We start from the raw sequence: 16,116 nt of genomic DNA, 5'->3' as shown, positions 1-16,116 counted from the left end.
CAAGAACAACTGAAACAAGGTCTTGGCTATTTGTTTCAAAACACCACAAGTGGGTATATCTTCATTGCAAGAGAAATTATTCAAAATTAAAGAGCAGCTTGCACATAGGCTACAGTGTAATGTACATAGCCACTGGAAAATAACAAATCCCACCTAAGTATGCATGAAAAGTGGGAATATATGTCAAAATATCTTGTGAAAGAACAATTTGTAAGCTACTGCACTTAAAGCCCAGCCTTCCAAACCTAAAAAATATCATAGCTTCTGGCATCAACAAATCCCAAACAGAAGCTTGACACCAAGCCTGACACATTTTATGAATGTCACTCAAGATTCCACTCAATCACTTTCCGATCGAGCTTTGGTGGGTCATAGGTCATGTCTTATTCATCTCCTGAACTCACCTGCTATTCGAGACTTTCCAGTTACTTGGTAAAAAGAGAAATGGAGTTCCTTGAGGGCAAAAAAAAAGGCTCATTGAAAAGAAGGGTGCGTGGTTTTTCTACGTTAAATTTATACTGCAAGACACAATGGTGTCCCTCAGGTAGAAATGCATAGGAAGCCAGTTTCATAAATATCAGAAATAGAAGATTTGTTCAATAGCAATTTGTTCTGTGCACTAGAGAGAGGATACCATAGGAGTTCAGGTTGGAAAGACACAAAGGAATCACCTAACAATGGCACATCTCCTTTTAGGGGTAGCAATAAGCATCTGGCTCTTACATCCATGCAGTTTATGAGAACAAAACATGTAAGGGCCAACAAGGACAGTCTCAGAATTTCTTCATATACCTATTGGCAAGCAGAGGAGAAAATCTCACTGATTGTCAAACTTCTCATTGTCTTCACTCAACTTTTCTTAAACCTTCCTCAGGTCTTGTTTACAAATGCTTTTGCTTTCTCTCATCTCCAGTATTCCCATGCCTCTGGTACAAAAGTCTACTAAATCCAGCCCACTTGCACATGACAGAAGGAGCATAACTCTTGTACAGACCACAGGCCCTCATCAGGACCAGCAACATGTGCTTGTGATGATGTTGTGTATCAGAAGGGCCTGAGTCACCCATTGCATGAATTAACATGTAAAGAAAGGGTTCCAATGTAGAGACCTTCACAAAAACCTGGTCAGGACAACAACATAAGAGTATGACAAACTCACTGTAAACTTTCTGGACCCGTTTTAGCACAACAGGAGCCTGGCAGCTTGAATCAGTCTGCTGATTTAGTATCTGGCTTTAAAAGAGACTCCTAAGAATACCCCTTTAACTCTTATTTTAGCAGAAAGCTGTCATCCTTCTTTTGTTCATCCAGGTGAAACTGTAATTTGCTCCAAAAAAGGACTGGATACAGATGACAAGATGTAACGATTTCTTCCTTAAGGTATGGCAGGAGAGGGGAATGAACAAAGACAACCTCTTTCTCTGGACATGGTAGGGAAGGGAGAAGAAAGAAATTAGAAACCTGATGAGGTGAAGAGATACTTTGCTGTTCTGCCAAAAATATCAGGGACAACCATGACCCAGGATTGCATTACTCCTACCAAAACCTCTAGTAAAACTAGGGATTCCTAACACAGTAAGAGCCACACAATCCCATATTACGCACATGTATCAGTAACTAGAGTAATACCAAATACTGAAACATTTTATTTTCAAAGTCATCTATATGGAATAAAGAAGGGGAACAAGAAAATTGCACCTGCCTTTGGAGGGGGAGTAACTCCATTCTGGGCAGTGACTCCATTCTAGGCTGAGCACACGAAGTCCCACGTCTGTTCCTCTCTTCATCATGTCTCCCTACTATCCTCTTCATTCCTTGCTATTGCCCTGAACATGCCCAAAAGCTGCTGAGAGCTGCCCAGTCACATCTACACATTTCCCCTGCCCTTCAGCCCTGGTACAGGGGGTGAGGCAGCTTAGCAGTGGGTGGGGTGCAGAATCTGTAAGCACAGTATGACCACAATGAGGGTGAAGGAGCCCTATGTTAGGGTGCTCCTAATGGACTTGGCACAAGATAGCTCTGAGCAGCTTTGGAAACGCTGGCAGGGTGAAGGTGGCAACCTGCAATGCTGCAGATTGGAGAAGCAGCTGTGAATGAGTGAATAGTCAAGTCATCTTTGGCCTTTCTTGAGTAAGAAGGGTCCTCACACCTGACCTAGGCAATTCTTACTAACAAGATCTGTTAATTTAGTTTTTCTAATACTAAATGTCTCCGAGACTAGTACTGGGTTTGATTCTACTCAGTTCCAAAGCTTCCACCTGCAGTTGTCCACAGCCTTCAACCAAAGCCTCTTGTCTACCATAATCCCAAACACAGTCAATGGCCACTAAAGTCCCAGAAATGGCCAGCTCCCGTTTGCTATAAATTAATTTCTAGGAATGGAGGGTGAAGCAATGAATCTTGAGAAGTGCTCAGCACACTTACAGTACAGTGTGCTACTAAGCTGTACTGCCCTGAATTAGAAAAATCGTAAGAGTCAGTTATAATGGGTCTGCCAGTTTGATCTTTGCACATCACTCACCTGTACAGACATTCTGGTATAAAGCAGCATATTTTCTGCATATTTATATCATTTTGCATTTGAACAATGAGCACTAGCTGAACTGTAATTTCTGTATTACATGTACTGGAATAACTTGAAATAAAAGGAGTGAATGCTGTAAAACCAGAGAAACTTGCTACATCAACTTACCCTAACATGGCTTCTCTTCCTGTAACAGTAATTCTTGTAGTGTAGCATTTAAAACCCACTTAGAAATTCCCTTAGAGTTAAAAACATTAATCCACAGACTCCAAAGCACTGAATCCTCACATTTCCTGTAAGCTGTGTCACTTGATTTTTTGGTGGTAGTAGGTAATATCAGGGTTTTCTTTAAGATTGGAAGACTTCCACTAGCTCTGCTTAATGCTTTTTCTGACCTTGTAAATCAACACTTCTTGTGTATATGAACTGACTCCAGAGCATTGCAGTCTTCCATATCTTTAAAACACCAACTTCCATCATAATGCTTCATCTTCAACTGAAAAGGTTTCCTTTAAACACAGCATGAACAAGGCAATTAAAAAAAGAAATCTTATTTAATGCTTGAGAACCCAAGGATGTGATAGCCATACTCCTATTAACAAACCCCCCCCAAAAATCACATGACATAGATAATTAAAGTGTTTCATTGTTGCAGTCCTTAGATACACACACACTGGCTGCTCTTTTCATCACAACCTTTGCCAGGAAACTAAACAAGTTTCCATACATTTTTTGCCAAACCCAGTAAAAGAGCATGTATTTACAAAGCAAAAAACAAAGATAAAATCCCACCTACACCCTCCTGGTTTAAGCTAGATGAGACTGTAATATGAACTGGAAATAGCATCTACCATCCTGTAAAGAACACTTAATACACAGAGAATTTTCCATAAGGCTGTTCTAATTCACGTCAGATTGGTTCCATAGGCCACTGATGTTAATCAAAAGTTTCCAATTAATTCAGCACTACTTGGATCACATTTTTATTTTAATTCAATAGCACAGTGTCAATTCTTCACATCCCCACATGACTTCTTCATCCAGAGCTACTGAGAGAAATTTCCAAAGGAAGGCAACTGTTAGTAAATTGTGCACAAATAGGAAAAGCCAAGGAAAAGATGCCTACTATAGTAAAGGTTAACTGAGAAGTATCTAGAATTAATGCCAAATACCTTCTATCAAAGGTCCATTCAAATGCACATAGTCTCAGTGTCCAATACAGAGGTAATTAAGAAAATATTAATAGCAGTAGTTTCCACAACTTCTGCCCTCTGGAATTTTATTCAGTTGTAATGCCTAAACAGAACAATAATGAAGTGGGCCAGCTCTCAATATTAAGCTTTTCTGTAATGTTTTTGGAAAACAGAAAACCTCATTTCAGCTTTCTACAGTAACAGAATCAAAGTTCACAATTTGTAGGTATTCTTTATAGCTCATCCGGTAGAGACATCCCTCCACTCTCATCCTTGTCCCTAAATTAAAGCTTAGATTATGTACAGTGATATAAAAATATGCCTTAGAGGGGTTTTCACTTGCTGAGTGTCTGGAAAAGGTTGGGTGCACACAAGGCATTCCATCACATACTAGGTCCCACCTCTGAAAGCTTTAGATCAGCAGGTGGAATTTTGGCTTTGCATGTTAATCCTCCCTGTTTCAGACTAAGGGAAGGGCAAAAAACTTTCAATAGTAAATAGTGCAATGCTCTTCAGAAAAGTTTCTCCACATGGATAGATAAATAAAAAGGGAGAATTAGGTTCCACCCTTCCCCAGAGTGACATAGTGATTCATCTCCCTCACAAGTCTTTCCCAAAACCATACTCCCTGTGGGGGTGAAGACAAAAGCAAAACAACTAAAATGGGACAATTTGCAGTGGCAATCTTTTTAGCCTGGACAGTACTAGATGTCAAATCCACCAAACCCAGAAGGGCTTACCCTCTAAGCAGACTTTGTGCCAGGTGGTGCCTAGTGAAAGCCTGACTTATGGAGATGACAATAAGCAAGCCAGGAATCTAGAGCTCTTGGCACCCCCCTGACATCACCACTGGCAACCTGACAGAAGGACGATTACATGTCCTTCAAAAAGGAAGCAAATCAGAAGGTTGGCGATTTTCCCCCAGTGACATTTCTTTTAATATACCTAACATTTAAAAGGGGATAACAGGTGCCCCAGTCCTGCAGGCAATACCATCCACTTCAGTGAGAACAGATCAACAGCACAGCAAAGGAACAGACACGTACAATCTTCAGAGATGTGCATTTTCCTTGTGGAGACCAAAAACTTCCAAACTTAAAATCAGCTTAAACCTTAAAAAGAAGATGCATCTCCCCTTCTACTTATTGTTTAAAACTTCCTTCTTGGGTAAGGGAAAAGATGGATTGGGTGAAAACACAACCTTTATGGCTTAAAATCTACTGAAGAGGCTCACCTTGCAGGATCAGGAGAGCACAGCAATGCTGTCCTAAGCTGCACAGCCACAACTTCCCCCTTTGTTTCATTTGACAAGAACAAATTACACCTAGCAGTGACTTTTAGTTTTTAGGTGTATTTAATCCCAAAACTCAAAGTACACCAAAAAAAAAATACCAACTTTGGAAACTTCCGACAATTCCTTTCTGTCATTAGGGGGGAAAAAAAAAGTAAGAAGTTACAGTTTTTTAAATAGTTCTGAAATGACAAAACAATCAAAATCATAGTTACTGTTTTAAATTAACAAACCAGGTTTTTCTTCACTTCGAACAAACTAATCAGGCTTTTTGGGTTCACATTATAATTATGGTTCCTCTCTCTTATTCCTGAAAGCCCTGCATCATGCAGCCTACTCTTCGACAGGTTTCACACAGTTCTAAATACTGTGGATTTAAAATCAAAGATTGGAGGTCTTCACAATATTCTGTCTCATCAAATTATTTTCATTGTATGTCAAAACCTGAGGGAACTGTGGGGATAAGTTTTCATAAGGTCTTTGAGCACAATACATTGGGAGGTTTGGTTGCAAGTCACAAGAGCCCAGAACAAGCATGTCTTCTACAGTGATCTTTGTTTCGCATTTTAAAAAGCACTAGGAGATTAAATCTCCCTTTCTGCTAAAACTGTGGGTGGGGTGGCTTTTTGCTTAGGGTAGAGTGGTGGTTTTTTGCTGTTTGGTTTGTTTGCTTTGGTGGGGTATTCTGTTTAGGGGTTTTTGTTTGTTCCTTTTTAATCCTTTTAGGTTCCTTTATGTCATTTCCTCTAAACCTACTAAAGATTTTAAGAAATAAAGGGAATTCAAAGACTGATGATGAAAGTGATTAGAGGCTTAGAAAGACACACATATGAGGAGAGATTATTAAAAAGTCTGCTGCCCTTACTGACAAGATGAATTGGAGGGATCGTAAGAGAGACATGGAAAATGAGAAGAGACATTCCACAGAATGTTTTTTCATCAGAAGAAAGCAAGTGGATTTCTGTATTTTTTTTTAATGTAAGCCTTTTGTATGTGTGATCATGTAAGAATTAAATCATCCACAAAACACTAATACTATTGCTAGGCTCACTAAGGCTGAAAGAACAAGAAGACTGAAATTAGGATTCTCTATTTGGTAATAAGTAAACCACATCTGTTTCAGGTAATGTGTGTGGTTTTTTTTTGTTTTAAATAAAGGAAGGATTCTTATAAATTTAAATATGTCTTCCATTAATAAATAGAGAGTTCTGAATAGGCTCCAGTGTGCAAGAAATTACTTAATTGTGACCCTCCTGCATCTCTCTCTAATGCATCTGGCACTTGTTAAAGTACGCTACTGCATAGACTTCTGATGGGATGTGGTTAAGGATCCCACGTGGTTTAGTTGTACTAGAAAACAATTTTTCTCCTACATAGCTATACATATAAATTTATAATCCTGACAAAATGTGGAAGATTTTTGTTCAGTAATGGGTAAGAGATCAAGAGTGAAGAGCAATGTCCTGATCAGCAGGAAAAAAAAAAAAAAGAATTGTGTACACAGGTTTCTGAGGTCTAAATAGGATAACCTGGCGAGCATTCAGAGATGATAGCTTTAATAGAGCCTTGAAAGGCAGTCCTGACTTGAAAGAGAAGGGCTGGAGAAGTTCTTTAAAACCTGCCCACCTAAAAACTGGACTCAATAGCCTACGTCATACAGACTATGAGATCCAGCAACTACTTTGACACTTCTCTTTTCCCCAAACCCTACTTACTTTATGTCCTATCCTGCTGACAAAGCCAGCTCCAAGGCATCCTTCACATAACAAGTCTCCCTAGTCTGTTCAGCTTCTCTGTGCATCCCCACCACCAGCTCTGTATTGCTCTCTTCATGCACTGTGTTGTTTTTCTCCATTATTGTTGGGAAATGGCAGCTATAACTCCAGCTGCTCTGATGATTTTTATTCTGTCTCTAAACAAAAAATACCTTTTGCTTTCTTGTCTTTTTTCCTACATAATACCACCGGGTCTTGCTGCTCCAGGGCCTGACCATTTCCATCCCCCTGGTTAAAGCAGTAAGAGAAACATTGAAGTCATCCGGTCAGTTTACACAGGAAAATTTCCTATTTGTCTGGACTAAGGACAAATAGATTTAATGCAAGGCTCTGACAATCATCTGGAACATATAACCTGCTGCTACTACTTTAGCAATTGTATTACAGGTTCTGTGATATCTGACACAACTTGTAAAGCCCAGACTCTGGAGCATCACAATTACATACAACTCTAAACTTGTACAGAGTTATATTTCCAGTTCTCATGATCACAGGAAGGGAAGGAGAGGCTAATCCTGGTTAAAAGAAATCCTAAATCAGACAGAAGACCAATGCCTTTACAAAATTGTCTTAAACATCAGATTAAAAAAAAAAATTCAATACACAAGTACAATAATCAACATGGCATTATCCATGATGCTTTATGCTTTTAAGCAGATCAACTAGACTACAGAGTAGAGTTTAACTCTTAATATGCCAAATATTACGAAGATATGCAACTTTTCTCCATGGCCACAGTTTGCTAGGTAGCACACTATTCTTACAGCAAGATCAATGAAGGGAAAAACTAATCAGTTCAATTTTCAAAGAGAAAAACAAAGGAAATGCATAACATTTTTAACTCCATTATGACTCACATGTGCATCCAGCTTGGACTGTGAAGAGCATTGTAAGCTCCAGTAGTAACGCTACAGAGTATAGGGCTACCTATTTTTAAAACATTTCATTATTCTGAAACAATCTGAAGTATGCCATCTCCTTTCCAGCACTGTCAATTAATGGGCTGGAGGGATGGAAAATACTGCTAATGTGCAGTACAGGAAAATAACCTCCCCCCAAAACCAAAAACCTTTTCCCCTCTCACCTCCCAAAAAAGATCTTCCTTCACAAATAGCTGATCCTTACATTTCAAACCAGAAAGCTCATTTATTGCCAGATGCCAGATCTCAGCATAGATAAGAGAATGTCTTCCAATATCTCAAGTCTGCTACAGTAACCTCCTTTTTTTGTATCTTCCTGCAGTGGTTGGGAAGAAAGAGGCAGTTCTTGTACACCTGTTTGAGCTAGGCATTTAGGTAAGGATTTTAAATCTGTGCATTAACTAGAAAGTCAAGTGCCTTCATCAACAAGACATTTACCACAAATGCCACTAAATACATGAAAGGATCACAAGCTTTGCCCATACACGTTTATGTTTATACATACATACATCGTATGAACAAAACATCAAAATAATAAGACAAAGAAAGATGAACTTGCCAGCAGACTGTAAGAAGAACTATCCCATAAAGTCATACATCATGGATATACAGTATCCTCTTACTTTGTCCCCAGCACACAAGTGCACCTTTTCTGTCAGTTTCCATCCCTGCCACAGCCCTCTTTGAAATAAAGATTCATAAAGGGAATCGTAATCATTCTCTGCTGCCAGATACAATCACCTGCTCCACAGTTTATTAAACAAACCTTGAGAAACAAACCCCAAACTCCAGTATTCACCACTGTGATCTAGACAGAGAGTCACTGCATTAAATCATCAGCGCTGTTGACTTTGGTGAGTAAGTTCTCTATTACTCGTGTCCCACTAGTTTCGACTGTGGATATATCTTAAACATTGGTTTCTATTATGTCAACAGCTGGTTTAATTTAATTTTCCTATACCAAAGAGTAGTCAGAGTAGGAATACGAAAAAAGCACATAGAAAAAAAACTTCCCTATGGATCGCTAACCTAGCAAAACGTGGACACCTCATTGGCGGCTGTCTCTCAGAGCTCGGCACCCACCGGGCAGCCCCGCCACTCTCGCCTCCCCGGCCGCCTGCCCTCACTCACTCACAGCCTTACCCTCGTCTTGCGGCGCCGGTGCCGCTCCGGGTCCGAGTAGGTCCTGTCCACGGCCAGCGCCGTGTCGCTGCCCGGCATGGTGCCCGTGCCCCTCGGCGGCGCCGCCGACAGCCCGACAGCCCGGCACCCGCGGTGTCCCGCCGAGGGCAGCCCAGCCTCCAGCCCCGCGCCCGCGGCACTGAGGGGGCTCTCGGCCGCCGCCGCGGTGCGGGAGCGCCAGGCACGCCCCTCCGGCACGGCCCCTCCCGCACCGCTCCCAGCGGCACGCCCGATTAACCCCTCGGCGCTCCCGCTCCCGCCGCAAGCGCTGAGCCGGGCGGCGGCCGCGCTCTGGCGCCCACCGGGCGGGTCTTGAGGGGGCCGCGGCGGTGGTGTCCCTCTCCTTCGATAAAGGGAGGACGCCTGAAGGGAGAAGAGGGAGGGAGCGAGCTTTAGCCAGAGGGACTGGGCTATAAATCGCTTTGTTTGTTTAAATTTCCAGTCGTATCTGAGGGGACAGCAGAAGCTGTGGCACGATGATCTCCCAGAGGTATGGCTGGATGGAGGGGTGACAGTCCCGTTCCTCCTGCTGACAGCCGCCAATGTGGTTCAGCTCCAGCTCTTAGAGGGAGTTACCATCAAGCAACCATCTCAACCTCTGTTAAAACAAATCTAGACCCTGTGGCTACAGGGAAACCTCACAAAGCAGAGCAAATCCTAAAGGTTCAGAAGTCCAAAGGGGAAAGAAAGGAGAAGCCAGAAGTATTGGGTTGTCATTTTCGGGCAGACTCACTTGGAAGGTGGTAGCATGAAGCACCCTGGGCACTGCTGCTCGAAAGCCCTTGATACCTAGAGGTTTTCGCAATAACCATGTTGTAAAAATCCTACCAAACCAACTAAATAATCAGGGTTTGTATTTTCCAAAGTGGTCAGTGGAGCACAGCAACCAGTTCGGTCCCCATTTCTGCACATCACACAGGTGAGACAAATCCTTCAATGTCCTAGCACACGTGAGCTTCAAACCGTATTTGTGAACACTCAAGGAAAACTTGTTTTCCAGGGCATGCGTATGCCAAGGTACTTAAATTCCTAAGAGCTGAGGGGTGTTTCTGCCTGATTTTCACATTTATCTTCAGATGCTGAGGAATGCATTAAGTGGCACTTAACACATTTCAACTTACTGAAAAGTGTAAGTAAAGTATTGTTTTATAATCACTCATTAAGTTGTACATGACATGTACTGTTTTCTTTTCTGGAATAAACAGAATACTTGAGTTGCCACCTTTAACTGTTACACAAAGTAAATCTGGAGTTCCTTCAGACCAACTCCTTTGCAATAGCAGCAGACTTCACCTTTCAGGTACAGTTATTATGATGCCCATGCATGAATCACACTGCTTTTCTTCTCTAGCTGGAGACAGCAACAGTCCCGAGGCATCAACATGTATAAACATACATAAATCAACACAGCTAACTATTCTAGGAGGAGCTTGCAGCTTTAAAAAATATTTCCCTGCCACCGTTTGCATTTTTATTAGAATGACATGTTCTGAGGTAACAGTACTGTCAGAGGTTAATTATCTGACACAAGGGCCTCCTTGGTGTTTTCAAGTAATGAGGTCTTCATAAATGAAAGACCTGAAATTCTAAAATAAAAATAAATACTAGACCTCACCTTCTTGGCAGGTGTTTCTTCTTCAACTCTAACACCAGTTTTAACATAGTTGTCCCAAAGTAAGTAGTGAGTGGGTTTACTAAAGGAAGCACTATTTTCCTAATGCAGTATTCAAAGTAACCAAACTAACACAGAATACTGCACACAGGTGGTGACTTGCTGCTCTTCCTATACTTCTTATGGAGCTGAATGAGTTAGCAAAAGTTATAAGGCTGCTGGAGGAAAAATGGAAATGGAAACTGTTTCTTCAGTCCTTCAGCTCAGACGTGAACATTAATTCATGTGCCAGAGGGTGGGGAACTCTGAAGGTAAAGGTGAGTAAAAAATTAAATAGGCAAATTTTGTGGGGTTTGGGGTTTTCACTGAAGTAATAATTGTACATTTCCAAAGGGGATTGTGTAGTTTCCAGCACCTAGGATGAAACATCCTTATTTCCTCAGAAACTTTCAGGCCTTTTTTTAAGCCTTGCCAGGTGTAGTTGATCAAAGCATAGAGAGGGTAAGCAGTTGGAAAAGGGACACATAAAAGGCTTCAACTGCTTGGCATTTTAGTAATATAAGGCTTATTATAAATCATACTTTATTCAAAAGTTTAAGAATTTTATTTAAATAATATCAACTTATTTAAATGATACCAGAAGATTAGCCATGGTGAAACTTCTCTTCAGGATAAAAAGAGGCAGGGATGTGCAAAATATATTTACAGGTAGTATTAACACAGTATATTCACAAAGAAAGCACTCTGTCCTAATGTAGCTTCTAAGAAGAAAGGATAATACAGTTAGTCTCATAAGACCCCAGTGCTGCATTAGTCACACCTTTCAAACAAACCTGTGCATCCATTTGCTTGGGCACTGCTCTCAGCGGTGCATTCCAGCAACAGCTCCCGTGTCCTGCACCTGGAGGAGCTGTGATCACAGGAAAACAGGCTGGTGAACCAGGAACAAGTGCTGCACACAGCAGCAAGTTGTGGTGGAGGAGAAATAGCTGCTTGGGTAGAGGCACCTGTCCCACAGGTCAAGAGAGCCCTTCCACACAAGCTGAATTAGGAGCCATTGTCATTTTGACAGTCTCTGCAAGTGCCTTATCTCAATAAATGGTTCTTTTCATATGCTGGCATTAAATGATCTGCATCTTCAGAATGTAAGTTTATGTCAAACTGTGGTGCAATGCAATTCTCTGGCCAAAGGCCCCCTTTATCTTTCCTTCTCACACATGTGCCACTAGGGCCTTCCTGGCCTGAAGCAGGAGCAGAAAAATTCTTATTCTATGGCATAATTGCAGAATACATTTCACTTGGCTTGACTGAGCAAAGACCAATCACCCTCTTCTTGCACACACAGCTGATTTACACAGCTCTCCTTCTCCACCCCAAAAGAGTCATGATGCCCAGAACATGGCAGAACACTGCACAACACAGTCCTATTGACAGCTTCACTGGGTACTTTTCTCACTGTTATTTTCCAAAGCTCACAGAGTTTAAATAAATGTTCTTCCCACACACTGCACCTGCTCTCAACAGAACCTTTAGCCCACTAAAGCAAATCCTTCCAGATATTGTCAGGAACATGAGGCTGGAGTCACACACACTGACACAGATACAAGTGGTAGCCCATATATTAATTCTCTCATCCTTTGTTCTTCTCACAAAGTATTTTAAAAATTAATTTCTAAGGTTTAAATTAATGATAAAAGTGTTAAATCATTCCGGCCATCCATTCTGCCAATTTTAAAGTTCAAATACCTCAAAATCCCTCACTGAGTGCCCAGCTGTAAGTGCTCATCCTTTTCCAGTCCTTTCCCTCACTTCAGCATGCCGCCATGACCCGCAATGCTTAACGCTTTGTATTTCCATTATTTTGCCTGCCTTTTCTAAGTGACCTTTTAAAAAGGAATGCTAATTAGAAACAGAAGGTGTGGTTAAATTTAAGATCGCTGTACAAGGGCATACACCACTGTACTTGGCTTTCAGAGGGACAGATCTCAATATTGCATTTGCCTGTATTGCCCTGCTCTGGGAAAATCAAATCTCTGGAGGTGCAGCAGAGGCCTGACTGTTGGAGCCTGAGCTTTCTGATTCCTGTCTTACTCTTCCCTGCAGGAGCTACATCTTTGCCATCTATTTCTTGCTCCATGACCATGTGTCATGCTTGCACAGAAGACACTGCACTCCCACCTGCAAGCCATAAATTATCCATACTGACTTATGCATAGGCCATGGAGGGAGAAGAAGCACCAGTGGCACCAGTGAGATTGCCTAGCAAAACCCAACTCCCCACACAATGTAATCCCATAGTTGATGTTGCAAACACACACACTGGGAAGTATCCTCCCCCCCCCCAAAAAAAAAAAACGGGGAAACCTTTATAGAGATGGAAGACATAGAAACTCTTTCATTAGGAGGCTGGCTCAAGGTTTGGCCCTGGTCCCTTTCCAGTTTTATCATGAATATGGATCTTGGCAATTTACTTTACTTCTTTGGATTTCTACTACCCTATCTGTAAAAGGAGAAGCACAGAGCGTCTTTCTCCTGTGGAGAACCTTGAGCTCTTCTGGAATTAAAAGTGCTATTATTAAATATTGTGCTCTGATGTTTGTTGGAAGAAATTAAACATATGATGTCAAGAGTATATTGGCAAAGGTACAATTAGGAAGAAGGCGAAGGTCCCTTTTTCCACAATGGTAGCATCTGTACTCTAAACAGGAAACTGGGACTTCTTTTGAGAGACTTTTTAACTTGCCTCCAAATCTTTTTCCAAAAAACTGCAGCAACCAGCCTCCAGGGAAAGGGTCTATGTGAAAAGAAACTGCTAATGTCACTTCTAAGTCTGACAGCAACTGGGATAGTGCTGAGTGACATCGGTCTTGCAGTTATCCCTGAGTGTGCTGTCATGGTTTTCAGTTCATCTGCCAAAGCGTGAGCCTTTCACACCCACAGGAAAGGAGATACTCCACTTGTCTGTACACAGCACAGACTACCAAGCCATCACACTGAGACTTACAGATTGCATTGCCAAGCTGTGATGTGCATTCAGAAGATGTTGATAAACATTCAGATATAAAGCTAAAAGTTTAAGTCAACCCCTTTCCTCCCCTGTCCACTCTTGATTAAGAAGTATTTCATGTGCTTTCAGAATAGAATAGCTCAGGATTCTCTGTGAGAATGCATTTTCTACAGAGTAAAACTGAAAAATGAAGACTTGTCATTGTGTATTAGTGAGATGCATTGATAGGGGATAAAGTATAGAGAAGCAAGTGAAAATTTCCAGGTAAGAGTAACAGAAGTTGTCCTTCTTCCTCCCTTCCCCTGCCTACTATACTGTGTCTGTTGCTGTGTGATGAGAGGCTATTTCAAGCTCTTTCCTCATTCTCATACAGATTAGTAAAATTCTGCTACATAATTCCTTACTGCTGCAGCTGAGTGACAGTGATAGTGTAAACAGTACCTACAGGATGGTGGCAGTGTTTTGCATTTCAAATGCTGTGAATAAGAGCCACCTTTGTAGCAGACTTGAATGCCAGCTGTTCTGTGTACTGGGGAATTTGCCTAGAGCCCAGCTATTTACATTAAAGATAGGCCATGTTGCAGGGGTAAATACATAATTCTCCCTCTAGCAAGTGAATGATTGTTGCTCATCAGCTTACAAATTTTCTTCTGCCTCATGGTATGAGATTTGGGGCCTTCTGAGAAGGAGTGTATGCAGCCTGTCTGTCCCGAATCAGCCACTTTGACATTGTCACGATGCATGCAGGACCAACAGCTGCAGCCTGTTGGCACATGAAGGTGTACCCCATTCCAAAACACAAATATGAACTTGTATCCCAACCATTTGAACTGCAGCCAGAAGACAACCAGCCTGGATCTCCTACTACTGCATATTCTGGTGGTTTCCTCAGTGCAACATTTTATCCCACATTAAAACAAGCACAGCAGACATAGCTCATGAGAATAAGAGTTGCTCTTGGTATGTGCCATCCTAACCAACCCTTAGAGCAGTGCACACAGTCCCCTTGAGGTGGCATGTAGCTGGGTAGCTGACACCTGAGCTCCTAAAGGCTCTGTAAGTCAATACAGAGCTTTCACCCTACTGCTCTATGGCCATAGCTGCACAGATAGCCTGGCTCAGTTTTTGGCTCATGGTTGCACATAGAGATTGCAGATTTTGCTGGATAAGAACCTGTCATTTTTTTTTTATTTGTGAAGTACATTATGGGGTGGTGTCTCCGTATAAGTTATGTCAAACTAAATGTGTGACATCAATTATTTCCATATGAAGAGACAATGTCAAATGCAGGATTAGGACTTGTTAGCCAGTCAACCAGAAAACACATATGGGTTATGAGAGGACAGAAAAATTGATGATTATACAAGTAAGCCTATACCTCTTCCTGGTGAGCGTTGTTACAACACAGCCCTTCAGGGTTTACTACAGTGACTCTATCTACAGAGATGCAAGTTACAGGGACATGAAGCTCAAATTCCCTCACCACTTCTAAAGCTGATCACCTACAACTCATCTAACTGTAGTTCTGTTACATCTAATTCAATGCCATACGAAAGCTTTCCTCTAAAACCAGGTGAACCAGCTTCAAAATAGGGGAGTGTTTTAAGTCAGTTATCTGCTGGGTTAACTGGGAATTAATAAAACCCATTGTATAAACATGGTTAAGAGCCTATTTAAGATGAACATAATAAAAACAAAATGCTCCTTCCAGTTTACTTCTCAATCCGCCAGACCTAAATAGATGACATTCAATTCAGTTTTGGGTGACAGAGACTCAAAAGATTAACATCAACTAAGCAGAAAAGCCCAAATGCCACTGTGTTTAATTGGCATAAATTTTCCAAGTGCCTGATTTTAACAACAAATATTTTAAAGGCGACAAATTATAAACAAAAAACCACAGCACAGCATAGATATTCATATTATGCTAAGTACATGTGTATCAACCATTATTTTATAAGTATTCAGCAACACACTCCCTTTCCTATCAAGAAGTTATTACTATGTATTACCATATAATTTTACAGGACAGTTTTCAATGAATAAAGTATTTGCTGTATTTACTTCTTTTTTTTATTATTATTACTAACAGGTATTACATTTGTTTTACTTTCATATTATAATGCTTTTTATGGCAAAAATACAGGCCCATTGATTAAAGTTTTGCCAATTGCTTCAATATGCAAGGCCTTTATATTATATTTCTGCATATTCCACAGCAAATTCACTCACTACTACTGTTCCAAAAACAGGAGCAGAGCTTCATAACCTCCTGCATGCTAATATTAATTCTTGACAATATTAAACTGCAGCACCTATATGCATATCTTCCCACACTGGACTATTTGATTATGAATATTGGAATCATGATTTAGACTGAATTGAGACATGAAACCAGTTGACCATAGAGGCAAGCCACAACATATAACATGATCACTATTTTTAACTATCCTGGTCTTGTCAGATGCTTCAGAACAGTCTATAGGATATTTAAGCAGGAAAAAAAAAAAGTGAATTTTTAAAAATACTCATAATCATTCCTTGGTGCTTTTAAAATCATGATTTCATAAGGTATTATTAGTTACAAAAATTGGGAGATATTTTTTGACAGA

The 16,116-nt window shown here is 40.9% G+C and overlaps 1 protein-coding gene across 4 annotated transcripts in view; it reads right to left on the bottom strand.

Annotated features, from left to right (window-relative positions):
• Positions 1 to 16,116, bottom strand: part of TMCC3 (transmembrane and coiled-coil domain family 3) — a 154,672-nt gene that overhangs the window by 40,630 nt on the left and 97,926 nt on the right. The window contains exon 1 of one of the 4 annotated variants that reach the window (XM_064655439.1): positions 8,847 to 9,048. The exons of the other annotated variants lie outside the window; for them this stretch is intronic. Within the exon in view, the coding sequence (XP_064511509.1) occupies positions 8,847 to 8,924 (78 nt within the window). The 5' untranslated portion in view covers positions 8,925 to 9,048. Of the gene's footprint in view, positions 1 to 8,846; positions 9,049 to 16,116 lie in introns of those variants that run through there. 4 annotated transcript variants of the gene reach the window in all.

The sequence above is a fragment of the Pseudopipra pipra genome, chromosome 5 (assembly GCF_036250125.1).
Source record: "Pseudopipra pipra isolate bDixPip1 chromosome 5, bDixPip1.hap1, whole genome shotgun sequence".
NCBI lineage: Eukaryota > Metazoa > Chordata > Aves > Passeriformes > Pipridae > Pseudopipra > Pseudopipra pipra.
This window is presented reverse-complemented; position numbering and strand designations above follow the sequence as displayed.